The 18,100-nt window shown below is 49.9% G+C and overlaps 1 protein-coding gene across 2 annotated transcripts in view; it reads left to right on the top strand.

The window, feature by feature from the left end:
- Positions 1 to 15,303: 15,303 nt before the first annotated feature.
- Positions 15,304 to 18,100, top strand: part of DOK1 (docking protein 1) — a 29,702-nt gene continuing 26,905 nt past the window's right edge. For both annotated transcript variants that reach the window (XM_040419504.1, XM_040419503.1), the window contains exon 1: positions 15,304 to 15,499. In XM_040419504.1, coding sequence (XP_040275438.1) covers positions 15,431 to 15,499 — 69 coding nt within the window. In that variant the 5' untranslated portion in view covers positions 15,304 to 15,430. The remainder of the gene's footprint in view (positions 15,500 to 18,100) is intronic.

Genomic DNA, 18,100 nt, shown 5'->3' with positions numbered 1-18,100 from the left:
AGGCTAAGGGCAAACCCTCTGGCCAAGGCCGCTGAGTTTCCTGCATGGCTTTCTGGATTTTTTATTTGAGCGTGCCATTTAGACGCTCGACACGGCCGCTCCTTTGGGGGTGGTATGCTGTATGGAAAGCCTGGGTGACCCCTAAAGCCTGCGTCACTTCCCTCATTACTTCAGGGACACCATACCTGTACACCAGCTCACTGAGCAGCTTCTTTGCTGTGTTCTTTGCCTTTGCTACTGGGAAGTCTTCCGGCCACCCTAAAAAGAGATCAACACCCACAAGGACAAATCCCTATTCTACCTGAGGCAGTTGTATATAGTCTATCTGCAGTCTCTGGAACGGGTAAAGTGGCCTGGGGGGGGGGGGGCTTGCTTGGAGTCTTCACCACTTCACCGGGATTGTTCAGTGCACAGACCATACATCCTTGTACAAATCCTGGAGCAATCCACCCTGCATTAACCACACTTACCATGGCACCTTTTGATAGGTGAGTGGGCCCTTGGGCCTCCTAAGCCGTAGCTGGGTATAGAGGGCGCGGTAAACAAATTTTGTCCTTGTTTCTCCAAATTCCATGTTCCTCAGGTTTGGCCCTTGTTTTGCCCAAAGTTCTTCCTCAGAATGGGCTTGTTCGAGCATTATTTGAAATGCACTTACAGAAATGTCCTCAGGTCTCGAGGCTCTCACTGGGGTGGTGTCAGCATTTAGTGGCTGGAGTGCAGCTTGTTTGGCTGCCTTGTCTGCTCGATCATTGCCTTCTGCTTCCACCGTGGTACATCTTGTATGAGCCTTTACCTTAATGATACCGACCTCCTCTGTTAATAACAGAGTACATAAGTTCAAGTACAGAGTCTTTATCTGTAATTGGCCGGCCTGCGGATGTTAGAAAGTCTCTAGACGCCATATTGGTCCATAGTCATGTGCAATACCAAAAGCATACCTGGAGTCCGTGTAGATGTTCACCTTCTTCCCCTTGGCCAATTTCCACACCTCAGTGAGTGCCTTTAGCTGCGCCTCTTGCTCTGACATGTGAGGTGGCCGTGGTTCAGCTATCCCTACCTCATGCTGTGTGACCACTGCATATCCAGTGTGGAACCGGCCGTCCTCCCATCAACCTGCTTCCATCTATAAAATACTCAACATCAGGGTTATCAGGGGGTTTTCATGGACATGATTAACTCCTGACGTTTCTTGTTGCATTAATTGTACACAGTCATGGAGGTCATGTTCCATCATGTCATTTAGGAGGCTGCCTGTACCTTCTATGCACCCTTTTCCCATTCTGAATCTGTGATTGGTAACAAAGTAGCAGGATTCAGAGTAGTACACCTTGTGAAGGAAATGTTAGCGGCATGAGGAGTGCACACTGGAGTAAGAGTTGCCTGGCCGTAGAAATATGCTGAGGTTGGACCTGTGTTAATATGCCCTGTATGTCATGAGGTGTTTGTACAGTCACCGGGTAGTCTAACACAATGTCAGAGGCTTTTTCTATCATTGCCTGCACTGCCGCTACCGCCCTGACACAGGAGGGGGCGCCTCTGGCAACAGGATCTAATCTGGCTGAAAAGTACACCACTGTCCGCTGGCGGTCACCATGTTTCTGAGTCAGTACAGCCGTGCTGTGACCCTGCATTTCTGATCAGAACAGGTTAAATTCCTAATCGTATTTTGGAATACCCGGGGCCGAGGTTATGCACAGCTTCAATGTATGGAAATTATTCACAATGTTGAAGAGATGAAGGAAAAGTGGCACTCACCATTAGTTGTGTTGATAGTAGCTTTATTACTGTAAAAACATGCTGGATGCGGGTCACTGCACAGATATTCAGGGTAACAGCTGTATGGCACTAACCAGTGCTTTGTCCTGTGGTTGAGGGGCGTAGTAAATACCGCACTCACTCCTCCACGTGACCAGTCAACAGGCCCCTTAACAAGTGGGAGGCACATATGGAAACTGTTGTAATTCCTGCACCGTTCACCTGATCTGGATGTAAATACCCTCAGATTACAGCTGACAGTCTGCAGTTAAAGCACATCTTGTCCGTTTCATTTCACATCCATTGTGGTGGTGTATAGAGCCAAAAATGCTAGAATTGTGTCCATGTCCCAATATTTATGGACCTGACTATTTTTAGAAATCCAGTCTAGAGCATCACGCTCTCCCTCCTTCAGATTAGAACCCTCCTTAGGACAGTTCAGGGCTTTCATTTCTTTCATAACCTGTCTCTGAGGGGAGGTCCAGGCTGGAGCCGGCCGGCCAGGGTGGAGTAAAGGTGGTTCTAAATCCCCTTGTGTCTCACTATGTTCTGATTGTGTCTCTGCTACACAACCTTGCAATTCTAAAAGGGTTTGTATCATCTGTCTGTCAGTGTTATCTAGATATTCACCAAAATTAAATCCTAGGAGACCTATAGTAATGGGGGTTTCTGCCTCGTTTGCTTCTTCTACACTTAGATTTTTGTCTTGGAAATACTCAGAATTCAGTTTCCTCACTGCCTTAAATAAATCTATTTCAAAGTGTGTATCATTAAACTCATTGACCAAACCAAAGTTCAGGCCCTTGGATAGAAGTGGGAGACCGTCTGTGTTTAGATGGATTTCAGTCCGGTTGACCACATTATGTCCCACTGGTAGCTCTTGGGTATGTTCCGCACACACAGCGAACGTCTCCAGGCTACTTGTTTCCTTTTGTATCCACTTCTTTGCGGTTTTGTGTGCTGGCATAGAAGTAGTTAAACTACCATTGAGAGGAGGAGATAGAAAGTGTAAATTATTACAAAAAGAAGCTGAATGGATAATGAGAACGAATGGGATCTTCAGGTCTGAATGATGAAAATGACCTGGCTGTCTTTACGGTAATTATGTTGTTTTTAATCCATGAATGCCCTGTGTATTTGATACATTGACATGTAATTGTCTCACCTGTTGACTGGTCACGTGGAGGAGTGAGTGCGGTATTTACTACGCCCCTCAACCACAGGAGGCTTGACAAAGCACTGGTTAGTGCCATACGGCTGTTGCCCGCATCCAGCATGTTTTTACCGTAATAAAGCTACTATCAACACAACTAACGGTGATTGCCGCTTTTCCTTCATCTCTTCAACATTGGGATTGTTATCAGCACTTCGTAAGCAGAGCACCACCGTAGCGTGCCGTGACAAGTGTGAATCCAGTCATATATCACCAGGAACCGCATGGTGCAGTGCCGACTGTGTCTTTCTCTCTATATTTAGTATGGAAATGATTCACTGCCTCTTCTGTCAGGTGAAATGGGTCAGATGACAGACAATCATACAAAGGCTGCATTAACATGGAGGCATGTCTAATCCAGGGGCGACAGTATGACACCTGCCCCAAAAACACCCGCAGGCTTTGTGCTCCTTTGGGCACTTGTATCCTTTCTTTCTAGGGTTAGGTGGCGAGCTCCATGGGAGAGGCAGTGTCCTAGAAATACAATACCAGCTTCTGCTTTGAGGCTTTACACCCGTTCTGATGTAGGAAAAGTAAAAGAGATATAGTCGCCTCACAGCAAGTCTCATTGTCTTGTTATTTTCTCTTATTATTGTAGACCTAGTACTCGCTATCGCACATTCCATTGTCGTGACGTTACTCCCCTCGCAGCTGCAGCCCCCCGCACTCTCCCCTCATACTCCGCTTTCTCTTTCCATATGTTCTCTATCTCAGCAAACAGAGTTCCTACGGGTTCTGCGACATATTTGGCTGCAGCCCCTGAATTCTTTTTCAGGTCCAGTTCTAACCCTTTTGCAGCAGCAATAAATTGTGGCAGTGCAGTGACTCGCCATTCAGGTTTACAGGCTTTTAACTTGGCTGGCAGAGCAGGTCTCAAGCCTTCTCTAAATGCGGATGTCAACAATTTCTCACCCATTGGTCCAGTCTGATCCCAACCCATGTCAGTCCAAATGGTCCGCAGTCCAGCTGCATAAGTCTCTACTGTCTCTTGACGTCCCTGAACTATGTCTTTTAGACTCCTGGAGCTCTCATCTTCTTTTCCCTTTGCCCATCACTTGAAAACTCATACAAACTCGCCAGGCACTGGCCAGGGAGTATGGAGGTGTTGTATCTCCCAGTTTTCACACATTTTTGTTGCTGAGTATACAACAATCTACCTCGCACAACTTCTCCTCTCCATCCCTCAGTTTCAACCTCACAAGCTACTTTTATCCATATATCAGCCACTTCTTCACAGCCATGATCCTTTATCCATCCACAATGTGTCCTACTGAATCTTTCCCAGACCTCTAGGTTAAGATTCCCATACTTCATCCCTGCCTTCTCCAACACTCTGTCCACATTCTTCAGACCCTCCTTACCTCCTCTTTCCTTCACCAAGGTTTTGGCTGTCTTGTAACCTTCAGGTATACTGAAATTATTCCCCATTTCTCTTCAACTGTACCAGAACAACTATAGAAAGTAACAAAATTCAGATGTCTATTCCCCCTGAGTCTCCAAGGAGCTTCCTCACTATATTCACCTAGTGTACTCTGTTACTGAGATTTATTATACAAATCAAGTCTACAAACCGGACATCGGAGTCCAAGGACTTTGATTTTCCTTGCTATAATGTTCTGCAATTTTCCAAACACAGTAAAGAACAAACAAAACGTATACCATGACTTCTAAAGCCAGACCAAAAACATCCCAATAAAAGTTACTCATGATCCGAAACTAAACCCAACAATCATAGGTATTTTCAACTTTTAAGGTTCTTTATCAATATGAACTCGACTGTAAAAGGACTTTATACGTACGTTCCTTCAACAATCCCTCGAGCCAGACAACCGGTCAGGGAGGCACAAATATAATGTAAGATAAAGTCTCTTACCTTGCAGCGCTGTCTTTTATATCTGCTAGTCCTGGTCTGGATTATCCAAGTTGTCGGGAGATGAATGAAGTGTCCATTAGTCGAGCCCCTCGTTGAAGCGCCAAGTTTGTTGGGGCAAAACCCTCACTTCTATGATTGTCGGGATTCCAAATTGAAGTTTTATTTATGAGCGCTCAGAGAGCTGACACAGACACGCTGCTGAATCAACTGCTCTACTTTATTCCATAAAAAGCATACATTTTATAACAGTATAGATGACAGATAAATCTGGCACACCACCAAAGGGGGTGGAAAGCGACTAATTATTTGATTGGTTATTCATAAAAGGTAATACTTCCACATCATACTAATAAAATTCTAATTAAAAAGATTCTGCTGAATCTTATCTCAGAGTTAGTGCTCGTTAGCAGCGCATTCCAAACTAACAAGGAGTATAACTCTTGTATGTCAGACTCTGATAAGAAAGCGATGGGGCCACTACCTTGGCCTTGCAGCTAGGAGCATTTGCTTATTAACAGAACCCCCCCTCATCCTTCACAGCTGGGTCAGTAATTTTCCACCTAAACACAAGGATGAAGGACATGTTCATCCAAAAATGGATTCTCAACCCTCACAAACGCAGTTATTACAAATAAAACTGTGCAAAAATAGCCATTTTTTGTCACCTTGCCTCACAAAAAGCATAATAGTGCGCGATCAAAAAGTAGTTTGTGCCCCAAAATAGTACCAATAAAAATGTCCCCTCATCCCGCTAAAAACAAGTCCCCTCACAAGACAGTCGCCAGAAAAAAATATGACTTTCAGAAAATGGCAACACAAAAACATGCTTTTTCTTTACAAAAGTGCTTGGTGTAAAAGGTAAAACCTATATAAAATCATACTGACCGGCAGTCAGCAATACTAAAATCCCCCAAAAAAATGGCGGAATGACTGCCATTTCTTTATCCTGCTTCTCAACAAGCAAAATAATAAGCGATCAAATCCACTGGTGATGGCAAAGCATCCCATAAAAATAAGTCCTGACACAGCTCCGTTCAGAGAAAAATAAATGTATGGTTGTCAGAAAGTGTCTGCACTGGTCCCAGAGGCTGATCGATAGCAACGTGGCGACCGTAATCTAATCCATCAGAATCTGCTCATCAAAAGCTGAATGGCGCTCCTTCCCTTCTGAACCCGGCAGGGTGCCCGAACAGCAGTTACCTCCACATTTGTGGTATTTCAGTGCCCAGAAGAACCCGCCTCACACTAAGGGCTCTTTCACACAAGCGGATCCCTGCGTGGAATCCACTGCGTGAAAGAGTGCCAAGCGGCGCTCCAGACAGCAGAGACATGGAGCAGTAACATGATTGATAATGCTCCACGCCTCTCTGTGATCTTTTTACTACAAAATCATAGTGAGATAAAGTTGTCACTGTGATTTTGTAGTAAAAAGATCACAGAGAGGCGCGGAGCATTATCAATCATGTTACTGCTCCATGTCTCTGCTGTCCAGAGCGCGGCTTGGCACTCTTTCACGAAGCGGATTCCACGCATTAGATCTACTCGTGTAAAAGAGCCCTAAGGGGCGCAGTGTCTCAGATGGAACGCAGTGGGCATAGCACATAATTCCTTTCATAAGGAATTATGAACCGCCTGGCCATCGCAGGCGCAAACCGGATACATATTTGTGTCCCGGTGGCCACGAGGTACGTTCCCATGGTCTTTGGTTAATGGGACGAGGTCAGGGTAGGGAGATATCCGTATCTCCCCATAGAAACCACATAACGGTACCAGATTTGGGCTCTACTTGTAGCCGGAACACAGGCAGGTCCATTGGTCCCAGAACCATCTCCCTATGACCCTCTGGTCTGGAGCTATGAACCCCAAAGGGTTTTGTGGGTCATTTGCGGCCAGCCCAGAAGAGGGGGAGTGGACCCCTCCCTGAGGCCGGGAAGGGAGGGGCCGGCTACAGGTTAAAAGTCTGGTGCCAGCAAATAGGCGCGTCTTTCTCTGAAGAGGGGTCACATCCTACAAATGTGTTTAGAGGGACCCAGGAAATAGCTGAGATCACGGCCCTTCATGTGGACTCCAGCAAAGAACATCTCACAATCAGGGTGGAGTCGCTGTGACCCCCCCCCCCCCCCCATGTGGTCAGGAAGCTGAGAACTGTCCGTGTCCTGAAGGGTTAATCAGGGTGGAGTCGCTTTGACCCCCCTCCGTGGTCAGGAAGCTGAGAACTGTCCGTGTCCTGAAGGGTTAATCAGGGTGGAGTCGCTGTGACCCCTTCCCCCCCCCCCCCTCCGTGGTCAGGAAGCTGAGAACTGTCTGTGTCCTGAAGGGTTAATCAGAGTGGAGTCGCTGTGATCCCCCTCCGTGGTCAGGAGGCTGAGAACTGTCCGTGTCCTAAAGGGTTAATCAGGGTGGAGTCGCTTTGACCCCCCCCTCCGTGGTCAGGAAGCTGAGAACTGTCCGTGTCCTGAAAGATTAATAAGGGTGGAGTCGCTGTGACCCCCCCCCCCCTCTGTGGTCAGGAAGCTGAGAACTGTCCGTGTCCTAAAGGGTTAATCAGGGTGGAGTCGCTGTGACCCCCCCCCATGTGGTCAGGAAGCTGAGAACTGTCCGTGTCCTAAAGGGTTAATCAGGGTGGAGTCGGTTTGACCCCCCCTCCGTGGTCAGGAAGCTGAGAACTGTCCGTGTCCTGAAAGATTAATCAGGGTGGAGTCGCTGTGACCCCCCCCCCCCCCTCTGTGGTCAGGAAGCTGAGAACTGTCCGTGTCCTGAAGGATTAATCAGGGTGGAGTCGCTGTGACCCCCCCCCCCCCTCTGTGGTCAGGAAGCTGAGAACTGTCCGTGTCCTGAAGGATTAATCAGGGTGGAGTCGCTGTGACCCCCCCCCCCCCCCCATGTGGTCAGGAGGCTGAGAACTGTCCGTGTCCTGAAGGGTTAATCAGGGTGGAGTCGCTTTGACCCCCCCTCCGTGGTCAGGAAGCTGAGAACTGTCCGTGTTCTGAAGGATTAATCAGGGTGGAGTCGCTGTGACACCCCCTCCGTGGTCAGGAAGCTGAGAACTGTCCGTGTCCTGAAGGGTTAATCAGGGTGGAGTCGCTGTGACCCCCCTCCGTGGTCAGGAAGCTGAGAACTGTCCGTGTCCTGAAGGGTTAATCAGGGTGGAGTCGCTGTGACACCCCCCCCCCCCCCCCATGTGGTCAGGAGGCTGAGAACTGTCCGTGTCCTGAAGGGTTAATCAGGGTGGAGTCGCTTTGACCCCCCCTCCGTGGTCAGGAAGCTGAGAACTGTCCGTGTCCTGATAGATTAATCAGGGTGGAGTCGCTGTGACACCCCCCCCCCCCCCATGTGGTCAGGAGGCTGAGAACTGTCCGTGTCCTGAAGGGTTAATCAGGGTGGAGTCGCTTTGACCCCCCCTCCGTGGTCAGGAAGCTGAGAACTGTCCGTGTCCTGAAGGATTAATCAGGGTGGAGTCGCTGTGACCCCCCCCCTCCCCCCATGTGGTCAGGAAGCTGAGAACTGTCCGTGTCCTGAAGGGTTAATCAGGGTGGAGTCGCTGTGACACCCCCCCCCCCCCATGTGGTCAGGAAGCTGAGAACTGTCCGTGTCCTGAAGGGTTAATCAGGGTGGAGTCGCTGTGACCCCCCCCCCCCCCCCTCCGTGGTCAGGAAGCTGAGAACTGTCCGTGTCCTGAAGGGTTAATCAGGGTGGAGTCGCTGTGACACCCCCCCCCCCCCCTCCGTGGTCAGGAAGCTGAGAACTGTCCGTGTCCTGAAGGGTTAATCAGGGTGGAGTCGCTGTGACCCCCCCCCCCCCCCCTCCGTGGTCAGGAAGCTGAGAACTGTCCGTGTCCTGAAGGGTTAATCAGGGTGGAGTCGCTGTGACCCCTCCCCCCCCCTCCGTGGTCAGGAAGCTGAGAACTGTCCGTGTCCTGAAGGGTTAATCAGGGTGGAGTCGCTGTGACCCCTTCCCCCCCCCCCCTCCGTGGTCAGGAAGCTGAGAACTGTCCGTGTCCTGAAGGGTTAATCAGGGTGGAGTCGCTGTGACACCCCCCCTCCCTTCGTGGTCAGGGGGCTGAGAACTGTCCGTGTCCTGAAGGGTTAATCGGGGGGGGGGGGGGCACAGCGACTCCATCCTGATTAATCCTTCAGGACACGGACAGTTTTCAGCCTCCTGACCACAGGGGGGGTGTCACTGCCCCCGACACCGTAGTCCCCCCACACAGTAGTGTCCCCCACATTGCCATCCCTCCCATAATAAATTGCCCCCCCCCCCACTGTGCCACACAGTATCCCACCATATTCCCCCCACGTCCTCCTGTGTGCACCCCTCATGTCCCCCAAAGTTGCCACATTATAAAATAAAATAAAAGTTTGCCCCCACACGTCCTCTGTGCACCCCGGCCCCCTCATGTCCCCCAAAGTTGGCACATAAAAGAAAAAGAAAGAAAGAAGGAAACCCTAAAAGCTAAATACTTAGTAGTGTCCCCCACACAGTAATTTCCCCCACACTGCCCCCCACACAGTAATTTCCCCCACACTGCCCCCCACACAGTAATTTCCCCCACACTGCCCCCCACACAGTAATTTCCCCCCACACTGCCCCCCACACAGTAATTTCCCCCACACTGCCCCCATACAGTAGTGTCCCCCACGCTGTCCCCCACACAGTAGTGTCCCCCACGCTGCCCCCACACAGTAATTTCCCCCACACTGCCCCCATACAGTACTGTCCCCCACGCTGTCTCCCACACAGTAGTGTCCCCCACGCTGCCCCACACACACTAGTGTCCCCCACACAGTAGTGTCCCCCACGCTGCCCCCCACACAGTAATTTCCCCCACACAGTAGTGTCCCCCACGCTGCCCCCCACACAGTAGTGTCCCCCACACAGTAGTGTCCCCCACGCTGCCCCCCACACAGTAATTTCCCCCACACAGTAGTGTCCCCCACGCTGCCCCCCACACAGTAATTTCCCCCACACAGTAGTGTCCCCCACGGTGCCCCCACACAGTAATTTCCCCTACACTGCCCCCCACACAGTAGTGTCCCCCACACTGCCCCCATACAGTACTGTCCCCCATGCTGCCCCCCACACAGTAGTGTCCCCCACACAGTAATTTCCCCCACACAGTAGTGTCCCTCACGGTGCCCCCACACAGTAATTTCCCCTACACTGCCCCCCACACAGTAGTGTCCCCCACACTGCCCCCATACAGTACTGTCCCCCATGCTGCCCCCCACACAGTAGTGTCCCCCACGGTGCCCCCACACAGTAATTTCCCCTACACTGCCCCCCACACAGTAGTGTCCCCCACACTGCCCCCATACAGTACTGTCCCCCATGCTGCCCCCCACACAGTAGTGTCCCCCACACTGCCCCCATACAGTACTGTCCCCCATGCTGCCCCCCACACAGTAGTGTCCCCCACGGTGCCCCCACACAGTAATTTCCCCTACACTGCCCCCCACACAGTAGTGTCCCCCCACACTGCCCCCATACAGTACTGTCCCCCATGCTGCCCCCCACACAGTAGTGTCCCTCACGCTGCCCCCCACACAGTAGTGTCCCCCACGGTGCCCCCACACAGTAATTTCCCCTACACTGCCCCCACACAGTACTGTCCCCCACGCTGTCTCCCACACAGTAGTGTCCCCCACGCTGCCCCACACACACTAGTGTCCCCCACGGTGCCCCCACACAGTAATTTCCCCTACACTGCCCCCACACAGTAGTGTCCCCCACACAGTAGTGTCCCCCACGGTGCCCCCACACAGTAATTTCCCCTACACTGCCCCCACACAGTAGTGTCCCCCACACAGTAGTGTCCCCCACGCTGCCCCCCACACAGTAGTGTTCCCCACAGTTACAGGGGGAGCAAATTGAACAGTTGGTGGTGCCCAAGCCTTACCGTAAGCACGTATTAGAATTAGCCCACCAACATGTTCTTGGGGGTCACCTGGGTCAGCAGAAAACACAGGACCGAGTTCTACAGCGGTTTTACTGGCCCAGTGTGTTTAAAGATGTGGCACAATATTGTGAGTCTTGCCCAACTTGCCAGATTACTAGCCCCCAGCCCCATTTCCGTAGTCCCTTGATACCCCTCCCGATCATCGAGGTACTGTTTGAGCGTATCACGATGGACCTCGTAGGCTCCGCCCCGAAGTCCTCTAGGGGTCACCAACACATCCTCGTAATCTTAGATTATGCCACACGGTACCCCGAGGCGGTGCCACTTCGTTATACGTCGGCTAAGTTAATAGCCCAGAAGTTAATGGAGATGTTCTCCCGAGTGGGGCTCCCTAAAGAGGTATTGACTGATCAGCGGACCCCATTTATGTCCAAGGTCATGAGGGAGCTATGTAAATTGTTCCTCATAAAACAGTTGCGGACGTCCGTGTACCACCCGCAGACGGACGGCCTCGTAGAAAGGTTCAACCAGAACCTAAAATATATGTTAAAACGGGTGGTATCTAAAGATGGGAAGGATTGGGATCTTCTGTTGCCCTATCTTATGTTTGCGGTGCGAGAGGTGCCCCAGGCGTCGACGGGGTTCTTGCCCTTCGAACTGTTGTATGGTCGGCATCCGCGAGGTCTGCTGGACATAGCCAAAGAGGCGTGGGAACAACAACCTACTCCCCATAAGGGCCTGATTGAGTATGTCACCCAGATGCAGGAACGGATGGAGACAGTGCTGCCACTGGTAAGGGAACATATGGAAGCCGCCCAGCGAGCCCAAGGGGGGGTTTATAATTGCCAGACCCCGGGTGCGGAACTTTAACCCTGGCGACCGGGTTATGGTACTGGTCCCGACAGTCGACAGTAAATTCTTGGCTAGGTGGCAGGGTCCATACGAAATACTTGAGAAAATGGGAACGGTGACCTACAAGGTACACCAGCCCGGACGGAGGAAACCGGAGCAGGTGTAACATGTGAACTTATGAAAGCCCTGGCTAGATAGGGAGACCAGTCCGGACAGCCGTTCTCGGCCGGGGATTTTAGGGTTAGAGTGTCCAGTTCCCCGTTCTAACTCGGGGGAAGCTGTTGCCACGATAAAGGTTGCTAACAATCTGTCCTCTAAACAGGCTCAAGAGGTCAAGGAGTTCATTAGCAGGAATACGGATGTGTTCTCGGACCTTCCGGGAGGCACCTCTGTCGTCCGCCATGACATTGTCATGGAACCTCGGGTCAGTGTCCGGTTGAGACCATATCGGGTACCTGAGGCCCGCCGACAAGCCATTTCGGAAGAGGTGCAGGTTAATGGATATTGTGCTGCGACCCCATCATCAATACACCTCAGCCTACTTGGACGATATCCTCGTCCACAGTACCGACTGGGAGAGTCATTTGGGAGAGTCAGGCTGTAGTGGACTCCCTTAGGAAGGCAGGCTTAGCCGCGAATCCGAAAAAATGCGCAGTAGGGTTAGAGGAGGCCAAGTATCTGGGATATGTAATTGGTCGCGGAGTTATAAAACCTCAGGTACACAAAATTGAGGCAATCAGAAATTGGCCCCGACCCGTAACTACTCGGCAGGTAAAATCATTCCTGGGAATTGTGGGATATTACATGAGGTTTGTGCCCCACTTTGCCACAATAGCTGCGCCACTGACAGGGTTATTAAAGGGGCGTAAGTCAGGGACGGTCCGCTGGAATGAACAAGCGGTAAAGGCTTTCTCCTCCTTGAATTCGGCCCTGTGTGTGGTTTTGATAACCCCGATTTCAAGAAGGACTTCATAGTTCAGACCGACACCTCTGAGGTTGGCCTTGGGGCTGTACTGTCTCAGGAAGTCAACGGGGAAGAGCATCCCGTTGTCTTTCTCAGCCGTAAACTCACCCCAGCCGAGACCAGGTATAGTATAGTGGAGAGAGAGTGCCTCGCCATCAAATGGGCACTCGAGGCTCTCCGTTACTATCTGATGGGCAGAAGCTTCCGCCTGGTGACCACTCCCCTCTCAAGTGGATGTGCCAGGCCAAAGAAGGGAATCCCGAGTCACCAGGTGGTTTCTGTCTCTACAGAATTACAAACTTATAGTGGAGCACAAAGCTGGACGATTACTGAGGTGTGTCCACCCCCTAAGGGTTGAACAAGGGGGGGGGGGGGGGGGTATGTGGTAAGGTGCAGGGTACCGTAATGGATGGCAGATACGTGTCACCGAGGTTCCTGGCCTCGGTGAGGTAAGAGACGGATTTTGTGTGTTAACGGCAGAAGCTGCTGACACCTTTAATACTTAGTGTGGCTGCAAAGCCAATCCGGGCCGGCTTTTACTGGGAGTAGGTAAAGAGTTGGGCGGGTGCCTACTCCCCACGTTCCAGAACCAGGTTTTGGAGCTGGGATTTAAATTCCCAGGCAGCAACCTCAGCTGAGAGGAGAAGGAAGGAAAATCACTGTGAGTCTGGGTGGTTTCTGCAGAGTGTGGAGCTGAGGACCCCGACACAGGCGTACAGAGCGCCCAGCATCCTGGGGGGAAACGTTATGTGGCTGTGCGATCGGCCAGGACTCATTCCAGTAAAGGAGCCAGGTGAAGCTCGCTGTTATTCTGTGTGTGAACGAACACCAAGTGCATGTTCTGCTTGTCTGTTTGAGCAAGAGTGAAATAAACGCTCGTTTGCTTCGTTACCTGGACTCCATTAGCCTCTATACTGCACCCGCACCCCTGTCTACCGGAGAAAACCCCCACAATAGTGAGGGGGAGGTGTATACGGCTGATGTGTGATACAGGGCGGTATATATTACTGTATATAGTGAGGGGGAGGTGTATACGGCTGATGTGTGATACAGGACGGTATATATTACTGTATATAGTGAGGGGAAGGTGTATATGACTGATGTGTGATACAGGGCGGTATATATTACTGTATATAGTGAGGGGGAGGTGTATACGGCTGTGTGATACAGGGCGGTGTATATTACTGTATATAGTGAGGGGGAGGTGTATACGGCTGATGTGTGATACAGGGCGGTATATATTACTGTATATAGTGAGGGGGAGGTGTATACGGCTGATGTGTGATACAGGGCGGTATATATTACTGTATATAGTGAGGGGGAGGTGTATACGGCTGTGTGATACAGGGCGGTGTATATTACTGTATATAGTGAGGGGGAGGTGTATACGGCTGATGTGTGATACAGGGCGGTATATATTACTGTATATAGTGAGGGGGAGGTGTATATGGCTGATGTGTGATACAGGGCGGTATATATCACTGTATATAGTGAGGGGGAGGTGTATACGGCTGATGTGTGATACAGGGCGGTATATATTACTGTATATAGTGAGGGGGAGGTGTATACGACTGATGTGTGATACAGGGCGGTATATATTACTGTATATAGTGAGGGGGAGGTGTATACGGCTGATGTGTGATACAGGGCGGTATATATTACTGTATATAGTGAGGGGGAGGTGTATACGGCTGATGTGTGATACAGGGCGGTGTATATTACTGTATATAGTGAGGGGGAGGTGTATACGGCTGATGTGTGATACAGGGCGGTATATATTACTGTATATAGTGAGGGGGAGGTGTATACGGCTGATGTGTGATACAGGGCGGTGTATATCACTGTATATAGTGAGGGGGAGGTGTATACGGCTGTGTGATACAGGGCGGTGTATATTACTGTATATAGTGAGGGGGAGGTGTATACGGCTGATGTGTGATACAGGACGGTATATATTACTGTATATAGTGAGAGGGAGGTGTATACGGCTGATGTGTGATACAGGGCGGTATATATTACTGTATATAGTGAGGGGGAGGTGTATACGGCTGATGTGTGATACAGGGCGGTATATATTACTGTATATAGTGAGAGGGAGGTGTATACGGCTGATGTGTGATACAGGGCGGTATATATAACTGTATATAGTGAGGGGGAGGTGTATACGGCTGATGTGTGATACAGGGCGGTGTATATTACTGTATATAGTGAGGGGGAGGTGTATACGGCTGATGTGTGATACAGGGCGGTATATATTACTGTATATAGTGAGGGGGAGGTGTATACGGCTGATGTGTGATACAGGGCGGTATATATTACTGTATATAGTGAGGGGGAGGTGTATACGGCTGATGTGTGATACAGGGCGGTATATATTACTGTATATAGTGAGAGGGAGGTGTATACGGCTGATGTGTGATACAGGACGTTATATATAACTGTATATAGTGAGGGGGAGGTGTATACGGCTGATGTGTGATACAGGGCGGTATATATTACTGTATATAGTGAGGGGGAGGTGTATACGACTGATGTGTGATACAGGGCGGTATATATTACTGTATATAGTGAGGGGGAGGTGTATACGGCTGATGTGTGATACAGGGCGGTATATATTACTGTATATAGTGAGGGGGAGGTGTATACGGCTGATGTGTGATACAGGGCGGTATATATTACTGTATATAGTGAGGGGGAGGTGTATACGGCTGATGTGTGATACAGGAAGCTGACAGAGGAGGAAGTTATAGAAAAGCAGAAGCTGAGGGCGGGGGAGGGACGGAGCTGAGGAAAGTTTCATGAAGTGTCTGCTCTGTGGATCCATATTGTCGGGTGGACATGTCCCTCAGAGTCGGGGCTCAGTGATCTCGGGGCAGGATGGCGGCGGCTGCGGACAAGCCTCTGAAGGAGGGACAGCTGCACATCAAGCAGTACAGGGTTGTAAAGGTGAGTGCTGCCCTGCAGTGTCTACCCCAGGTGAGTGCTGCTCTGCGGTGTCTACCCCAGGTGAGTGCTGCTCTGCGGTGTCTCCCCCAGGTGAGTGCTGCTCTGCGGTGTCTACCCCAGGTGAGTGCTGCTCTGCAGTGCCTACCCCAGGTGAGTGCTGCTCTGCAGTGCCTACCCCAGGTGAGTGCTGCTCTGCAGTGCCTACCCCAGGTGAGTGCTGCTCTGCAGTGCCTACCCCAGGTGAGTGCTGCTCTGCAGTGCTCTATCACTTACCTTTCATCATGGTTCTCCAGTATATGTGATGATGCCGCAGGTATCTGAGGAGGTCAATGTGATGGTACATACCCGTATGGTCACCAGTAGACGTCTATCACTTACCATTCATCATGGTTCTCCAGTATATGTGATGATGCCGCAGGTATCTGAGGAGGTCACTGTGATGGTACATACCCGTATGGTCACCTATAGATGTCTATCACTTACCTTTCATGTATCTCCAGTATATGTGAGGAGGTCACTGTGATGGTACATACCGGTATGGTCACCAGTAGACGTCTATCACTTACCATTCATCATGGTTCTCCAGTATATGTGATGATGCCGCAGGTATCTGAGGAGGTCAATGTGATGGTACATACCAGTATGGTCACCTGTAGACATCTATCACTTACGTTTTATCATGTTTCTCCAGTATATTTGAGGAGGTCACTGTGATGGTACATACCCGTATGGTCACCTATAGATGTCTATCACTTACCTTTCATCATGGTTCTCCAGTATATGTGATGAGGCCGGTGGTATCTGAGGAGGTCACTGTGATGGTACATACCGGTATGGTCACCAGTAGATGTCTATCACTTATCTTTCATAATGGTTCTCCAGTATATGTGATGATGCCGCAGGTATCTGAGGAGGTCAATGTGATGGTACATACCAGTATGGTCACCTATAGACATCTATCACTTACGTTTTATCATGTTTCTCCAGTATATTTGAGGAGGTCACTGTGATGGTACATACCGGTATGGTCACCAGTAGACGTCTATCACTTATCTTTCATAATGGTTCTCCAGTATATGTGATGTGATGTGATGAGGCTGGTGGTATCTGAGGAGGTCACTGTGATGGTACATACCCGTATGGTCACCAATAGACATCTATCACTTACCTTTCATGTATCTCCAGTATATGTGAGGAGGTCACTGTGATGGTACATACCAGTATGGTCACCAGTAGACGTCTATCACTTACCTTTCATCATGGTTCTCAGGTATATGTGATGAGGCCGGTGGTATCTGAGGAGGTCACTGTGATGGTACATACCCGTATGGTCACCTATAGATGTCTATCACTTACCTTTTATTTTATCATGGTTCTCCAGTATATGTGATTGTGATGAGGCCGGGCGGGTATCTGAGGAGGTCACTGTGGTGGTAATTTGTATATATCAGCGTGGCCATCATTTGGTTCTCCAGTTTGTCCTTATAAGTTTTTTACTGTGCATGGTGTTTGGAGAGGTTTTCCAGAGGAAAGAATAATTCAGGTTGTCCACTATGAATATATACAGGTTCACTTGTATGTAGGACTTGTCATCCTCACACCATATGGTTCCTCTTCATCTCTTGTGAATGTGTGTCACCAGTATATCACACATAGACCGGTCCTCACATTCCAGTGACCATGATTCTCATACGTGACGTCATGGAGCCAGAACTTTGCCTTCACCTCATGATGTCACACATTATCTGACAGAAGATGACGTAGAAAGGTTATTGTGTACAAATGGAGCTCTAGATGCGATTCTTTCACCATGACCTGCGACTGTGATGCAGATTTCAGATGCTAGCCACCACCATTCAACCATGGTAATCTTCTAGTTTCTCTGTGAATGCTCTAGGTGTCTGGTGTTGGAGGCATCTTCATCAGTAAGGTGAGGAAGTCTTTAAGCCTATGAGTTTATTCATTGATATGGCGCCGTCATATTCCACAGCAATGTAGGGAGAGTGTTACATCAGTCCTCATAGGTACTTATAATCTGTACTCCACGTTACTGTGACTGTACGTTTTTGGCGTGTAGGAGGAAACCGGAGAACCTGGAGGAAACCCACACAAACATGGGGAGAACATGCAAACTCCATGCAGATCTTTTCTGTGAACACAGACTGATCTTGTTGTGGACCTGACATTGGCAATGCTCTGCTTTTACCATCTTTATAACTTCCTCAGACTCTACTCTTCTGTGCCCTTCTCCTCTCCAGTGACCAGTATAGTCCCTCCACTGAGGACTATTCTCAGTGTAAACCGGCCAAATGAACCATTAGCAGATTCCAGGGATCCAATGTGGAGGTACTCGTCTTCTGAATCGTTTCTTCTAGAGGGGGCAATATCATCCAAGCCTGACTGTCAGATTGACCCTCACCCATCCTAACCTACCCCCTCCTTGACACTCACCCTTATCTTTACTTGGACATCTCAGGCTGACCCTTACCCTTCAATTGACCCTCCTTGATCCTCACAATTGAACAGGCAGTTGTTTTCATGGACTCCAGCTACACAGGAGTATGATATGGGTCCCTCTCCTCTGTCTCATACTGTCATACT

This window comes from Bufo bufo, chromosome 2 (assembly GCF_905171765.1).
Source record: "Bufo bufo chromosome 2, aBufBuf1.1, whole genome shotgun sequence".
Taxonomy (NCBI): Eukaryota; Metazoa; Chordata; class Amphibia; order Anura; family Bufonidae; genus Bufo; species Bufo bufo.
Note: the sequence above shows the minus strand (reverse complement) of the source record. Positions and strands in the feature narration are given on the sequence as shown.